At 45.3% G+C, this 6,811-nt stretch overlaps 1 protein-coding gene across 1 annotated transcript; it reads right to left on the bottom strand.

Annotated features, from left to right (window-relative positions):
- Positions 1-1,921: 1,921 nt before the first annotated feature.
- Positions 1,922-2,113, bottom strand: LOC309569197 (small nuclear ribonucleoprotein F-like; the record flags this gene model as incomplete). Its single annotated transcript, XM_082274954.1, has 1 exon — positions 1,922-2,113. The coding sequence occupies one exon, from the start codon at positions 2,111-2,113 to the stop codon at positions 1,922-1,924; it is 192 nt and encodes a 63-aa protein (XP_082131080.1).
- Positions 2,114-6,811: the final 4,698 nt, after the last annotated feature.

Here is a 6,811-nt window from a genome sequence, read left to right as displayed (position 1 = left end):
AGAATTTCCACCTACGCTGTAAGGGGAATCCCTGTGGACTCTGGAATTTAAAGGGAAACCCTGATTTAAGGGGGGACCTGGTGTAAGGGGGATGCTGTGGACTCTGGTGTAAAGGGGAACTCTGATGTAAGGGGGTCTCTCCTCACTAAAGCCCCCTTACATCAGAGACCACAGTGTACCCCTTACATCTGAGTTCCTCTTACATTACTACAGTACTTACTAGGAGGTAGGAGAGAGAAGGGGGGAGGGGGACAATTTACAGTGAATGAATGGTGAGCATCTGTCGGCACCTTTCCTCTTCTGGCTTCTGAGCTTCGAACTTCCCACCCACACTTCCTCTTCTCTGAGGCATAGCACTGTGGGGAGTATGGGTGGGGCATGCACAGGAGGAGAGGGTCAGAAGGAGGAGAAGCTGATCAGCTCTCTCTCTCCTGTCTGTGTGAGGGAAGGGGAGAACTGTCAGCACTAGCTCAGAGCCATGCAGCTGCTGGGGAGTTACAGTCCAGGATCTTGGGGCTCCCCCACAGTGAAGAAACTCCAGGACACCTATTTTTTTACTAGTAATGGTGGTGATTAGTGACTTATAGTGGGACTGTGGTATTGTGGTGGACAATCAGGCACTAACTGACTCTTTTTTGGGAACAGGTGACACTAATACAGTGATCAGTGCTAAAAATATGCACTGTCACCGTTCTAATGACACTGGCTGGGAAGGGGTTAACATCAGGGGTGATCAAATGGTTAACTGTGTGCCTAGCCTGTGTTTTATTACAGTGTGGGAGGTGCTATTTACAAGGGGAAGACATGGATCCTTGTCCCTGCTTTGTAGAGACACAGGATCCATGCCTTCACTCCTGTCAGAACGGCGGTTTGCCTAGTTCACATAGACAGACTGTTGTTCTGCCTCTCTGCAGGATGATCGGCGGGTGCCGGTGGACATTGAGCTAGCAGTACCCGTCGATCAGCTCCCGCTGTGATTATACACACTCACGCCCTACTTGGAAATGTAGGATCACATGTATATATATATATATATATATATATATATATATATATATATATAAGTTGGCGATCGACAACTGGTTAACTTTGCCTATGAACCACATAGGTTTTATTTTTAGCCCTATAAACTTATTGATTATGAAGGAAATTGTTAAAATTCACACTTTGATACAAAATGCTCAATAGCAGCTTTTCTCTGTCAGCATTCCATAGGTTCCTCCAGAGATTACTAGGGGTTAATTTTGCAATACGCAAATTCTGTCTCTCATGTATGTAATTATTAATAAACAACCCCAGTTCCGTTTACGCCAGAACTCTTGAACAGCGCAAAAGATTTTATGTAAGTTATTGGCCATAAAAGGGGTATGGGGCTGGGGTTCTGCCCTGGAGGACATGTATCAATGCAAAAACTTTTTTTTAAAAAAAAGGAGCAGTGATTTTATTAATGCTTAAAGTGAAATAATGACAATTAAATGTGTTTTCCCTGCAAGCTTTCTTTATTTTGTAAACAACAACTTAGGGAGCCAATCTGTATAATGAGGCCAGAATTGAGTGCACTCAGAACAAGATTAGAGAGTTTTTGGATAATTTCTGGTGTCTCTTTGGCACTTTTGGATGGAAATAAAGTTTTGCACCACAGTGATCAACCCTTGAGTAAAGAAGCCAAATTAAAGTACACTCAGGCCAAGATTAACAATTTTTTTTAGATAAAGTCTGGTGTCTCTTTCTCAGACTTTGGATAAAAGTACCAGGTGCAGAAAAATTGGGCTTTGAGTGTTGGTGGTGCCTTCACACCCTAACCCTATAAAAGTTACTCTTGAAAAGAAATCTGTTTATTTTTCTTAACAAACCATACAAAAACAAAACATACAAAAACAATGTCCAACAATAACCTCAAAAGAGAAGTTTCAAAATAAAATTACAAAACTAATTTGGAAATTGCAGACAATGCTCCATCAACATACTCTTCTGTATTGGTGAGCTGCATGTTCATGTAGCCATCCACAGAGACCAGGTATCCCTTGTATTCCATACTCCACTTCAGTTTCACTATTACTGGCTTACCAGTAAGGACATTATGAAATGGTTTTGGGTTTAGTGGCAAACTCATTCTGCCACTGATCTACAGACCAGTGAAAGGAAGAAAAAAAATTATCCGTGGAATGCTTCGGGAACACATTGCCGGAGAGACCAGGAAATGACTACAGGTACTCTTGATAAAAGCAATAATTGGCCTTTCTGTAAAAAACTGAAATTATATGCACTGTCAAACAGGTTCGGAAACATTGGGCTTTGGGTGTTGGTGGTGCCTTCACGCCATAATCCTAAAGAGGTACTTTTGATAAAAGCTGCTATAACAAATTGAAATGATATGCACCTGTCAAATAGATGCAGAAAAATTGGTCCTTGGGTGTTAATTGTGCCCATGAAATCTATACCAAAAATTACTTCAAGATAAAAATAACACCCACAAAGCTAGGCAACCTAGAAAGTCTTACAGAGATTTCAGATCTCAAAAACATTTAATCAGCGACATCGGCATCAAGGGCTTGATAGCTGCTGCTAATCCAGGACTGATTCATTTTGAAAAATGTCAGCCTGGCAATGGAGTCTGTGGAAAAACACGCTCTTTTATCTGTCAAAAAAGCTCCGGCAGCACTAACTGCTCTTTCAGAAAGCATGCAGAATGCAGGGCAGCCCAGCAACTCAATTGCATACTGGGTATGTTCTGGCCAGTGGTCTATTCTCATAACCCAGTAACCTATTGTCTACTGGAAAGCTCTCCATGTCTGTTTTTGCCCCTAGATAATCTTCCACCATATGATGCGGATGCTACCTATGGGATGTGGGAGCTTACAGCCCTGGGCGCCAAGGACTAAAATATTTTTTAAATGCATCACTTCTTTACCGCTCCTCTTTTTACCAACAGAAGCCTTAAAATTACCTTTTACATGATACTGAAACCTACCAGAGTCTGGAAAGGTGTTTTACGTAAACTCCTCTTTAAGCTGTCCTCAAGATATTTTATCCTATGCTCCAACTGCGAGGTCAGGAGGAGTTACGAGACTTTCCCCTTGTAACGATGGTCAAGGAGAGTTGCCAATCAATAATGATCCCTCTTGATGCCACAATTTCTCAGGTTTTTTCATAGGCTTTGAAGAATAAGGGAGCCCATGCACCGCAAGTTGCGGGGGCATAAGAAGCAGAGTCCTCTAGCTCACTGAGGATTACACTATCTGGAACTGCCTCCTCCCAGCCAGGTACTACTTCCAAGGTTTTTGGGGACTGAAAACCATCTCTTGAGGTTTGACATGTGTCTTCCTCTGCTTCAATGCCTCCAAAACTGCCAGAATCCTCTTCCTCCTCCCTCTCATCTTGTTTGTTTTGTGGTGTCGCAAGAACAGGCCTTGAGAGAAAAGGAAGTCCTCCTCTTTCTCTCTGCCTCAAGTGCCCTGTCTATAATGCCATGCAGACTATGCTCCAGCTGGAACACACGAGAGATGGTGTCAGCAGCCATTGGCATGGGGAAAAAAAGCAGAGCTCCCCAGAGCCTGTCCTTGTGCCATACTCACACAGGTACTCGTTGATGGCCCTCTTCTGCATGTGCAACCACTGCAGCACTGCCAAAGTTGAGTTCCACCTGGTGTCTATGTCACAAATCAGGTGGTTTACGGGCAGGTGGAATTCGCGCTGGATTTCAGCCAACCAAACACTGACTGTGTATGACCGCCTGAAATGGTTACAGACTCTTCTGGCCTGTCTTAGAAGATCTTGAAAACCTCAGTACCTGTTTAAGAAATGCTGCAGCACCAAATTGAGAACATGTGCCAGACATTGCACATGTGTCCACTTTCCCTGTCAAAATTGTTGGACAGATGGTTAGTGGCATTATTGCACACCACCATTCCTGGCTCAAGCTTCCATGGCATGAACTACCTCTGGGCCTGCCCCTGAAGAGCCAAAGAATCTCTACTCCAGTGTGGCTCCTGTCCCCTAGACAGACCAGCTGAAGTACTGCATGGCATCTTTTAGCCTGACTCATTGAATAGCCCCTTGAACCCTTAGAGGGTACTGGTGGTTTATAGGACAATTCAGCAGAGGAGGGCATGGAGGAGGAGAAGGCGGGGGTGGAGCTAACAGATCTCGCAGCATCACCACCAGCTGTATGGAGACGTGGCGTCAAAACAAGCTCCAGCCCTGAGCCCTGTGTTGCATCCTTCCTAGCAGAACTAGGAAGGACTAGGCAGAGCCCCCCTGCCCCAAAGCACTCCCCCATGTTGATGACATGTGGCCTGGTATGGTTCAGGGGGGGTGCTCAAATAAGGGTCTGGTATGCACTGGGGGGACCCCTGTGATTTTTTTTTTACAATTTTTACTGCCAAATGTTTTTTTATATATTCAGCTGTCAGCGGGGAAGCCCATTGATACTTGATGACCCATTGGTTGTTAAGGATGCTGCGGGTCGGCTTCCCGGCCCCGCTACTTAACAACCAGCTTTTACCATGCCCTGATTGGGCAAAGCTTTGCCCAATCAGGGAGCAGAAGGCACTGTGCAGCGTGCAGTGCACTGCAAGGCATTCAGTGGGGTGAATACCCGCCCACACCCTGCAAATTCGGGTGTTCCTCGAATGGGGTGAACAGCCAATGTTCGTCCTGAACTCATGCTCGGGCCAAACCGTTTGCCCAACACTAGTGAGAGCTAGTGATGAGCTAAAGTTTGACCTGGACCTGCGGGAAACTGTCACATTATAGCAAACTGCCATCCTAATCTGCTATGGCTGGGGAATTCCTGAGGATGCTGGTGACATCATTGACCTAAAGTAGCCACATGGCCATATTTAGTTAAATACATTTTCCAAGAATGGCCATGAGACCACTGTAGGTCAATAATATAACCAACACCACTGCCTCCTTGTTACGTGCAGCTTTAGGGCCTAGAATAATCTGGCTGTACCTGACTGGGTCAGTGACCTGCTATCATGTGACAGTATGGGTTCAGGCTCAACTCGGCTCGGTCGAGACCTTAGCTCATGTATAAACAGAATAAAGGAGAGAAAAGCACAACTACCTAAGTGTGGCATTTTATTAAAACATATTGGTAAAATAAAAAACAATAAATATGCACTCAAGTTTAAAAGACATTTAAACATGTATCAATAAGGCTCCAGCAGGTGGTAACCTTCAAGGTGGTCAATGGTGAGCAAGCCCCTCCGCGTGGATGTAATGTAAGGTGCTTGGAACCAGAAAGTTGTCCAGGGGAACACCAGGAAGAGCCAGCAGGAGCAGCATACTGAGTGTGTATATCACATGGATGAGAAATACTGTGGACTGTGTGGTAATGCATTTTGGGGTGTCAAACCTTGTCCTGCAGTTGTGGTCCCACATGGTCATTGTCATATGAACTTCTAATAGATAATATCAGTGGCCATCTCAACACATCACCATCAATACAACAACCTGAGAAATGCTATGCTGCTGTAGCATCCATCCTTACTCCAAATGGCTCGTTACTCAATAAATAGTAAATTTTTGGTATTTATTGTGGAACTTGGATGGGAGAAGGGAATAGTGGTATACTCCAACTTGAACTATTTACAGTTTCTAAGGACATCTCTCACTTGGCCTCACCAGGTTACTTGTGGAAGCAGTCAGACTGCTTTATCCATACTGTCACTTGTATGGAAGGTGCTAAGTCTTCTTGCTCTCTCCAGCAGCAGACTTGTTGCACTACATTATTTTCAGTAACACTCTCTAGCATCCCCTTGACTGACACCCTGTAAAGGTCTTACCTTGCCCTCCTGTTGGCAGCCATCTTGGACATGTACAGACTGCTGCCTCTTATAAACTCTGATTGCATCATCACTTGCCTGCTGCCTGGATGTCGCACAGTGATGATGCTGCACACCTGACTATATCACCTGATGGGTTGCAGTCCTTGCCCTTGCATTTGTGCTCCAAGGTGCATGTCTGCTAGCAGTCTTCTGTTCTCCGTGTTCCACTGTGTATGACCTGGCTTGGCTGATGACTCTCCTGGCTCTTGACCCTACATTAGCAGACTACTCGCTTCTGGGCTTGACCCTCGCTTGGATGACTACCCGCTTCTGGACTTGACCCCGGCTTATTTTGGCTCTCACTTCCTCACTCTTGCTGTGTGTTTATTGTTGTTTGCTCCAATAAACTGCTTTATTTTACCTGCATCCCTGTGTGGTCTGGTTTCCTGGTACCCTAACACACCCGTCCATTGATTCTTCTAGTTGAAGGGGTTGCCCTCTCAGGACAGGCCCTGTGACACAGATCTGTACTCACTATATGCAGAATCAGATCCTTTCCAGTGTCTCCCTTCCAGTCAGCTATGTAGGACCTCCGGGTTCAGCTCCTTTCTGACTCTCAGGCCTTCAGGTCGACCACCTGAGGTGGCATGGCAACTTCTACATAAGAGGGGCAGCCGCCATGTCCCACCGTTACACTGTATTCCAGCTGAAAAAGCGCCCCAGCATATGTGCCCTTGCCATTTATACAGTATCACAGCATGCACTGAGGCTCTTTCTTCTGCCAATCACCAGGGCTGAACTAAATGCCTGTGTACTCATTTATCAGGTTTCCTCCCACTGTCCAATATGCCTCCCTATTGGACCAGTGTGAAACACTTCAGACAAACTGAGCTGCACCTGAGCACCTTCAGCAGACTTCACTAGCAGATCCTGCTCTCTGGTAGGCAGAGAACAATATAGATTTACGTGGCAATCTCTCTGGTAAGCAGAAAATATCCAAAACTATACTCTCTCTCTCTCTCTAGCAACTACCTAGG

Source organism: Pelophylax lessonae (genome assembly GCF_965119305.1).
Source record: "Pelophylax lessonae genome assembly, chromosome: 13".
Classification (NCBI taxonomy): Eukaryota; Metazoa; Chordata; class Amphibia; order Anura; family Ranidae; genus Pelophylax; species Pelophylax lessonae.
This window is presented reverse-complemented; position numbering and strand designations above follow the sequence as displayed.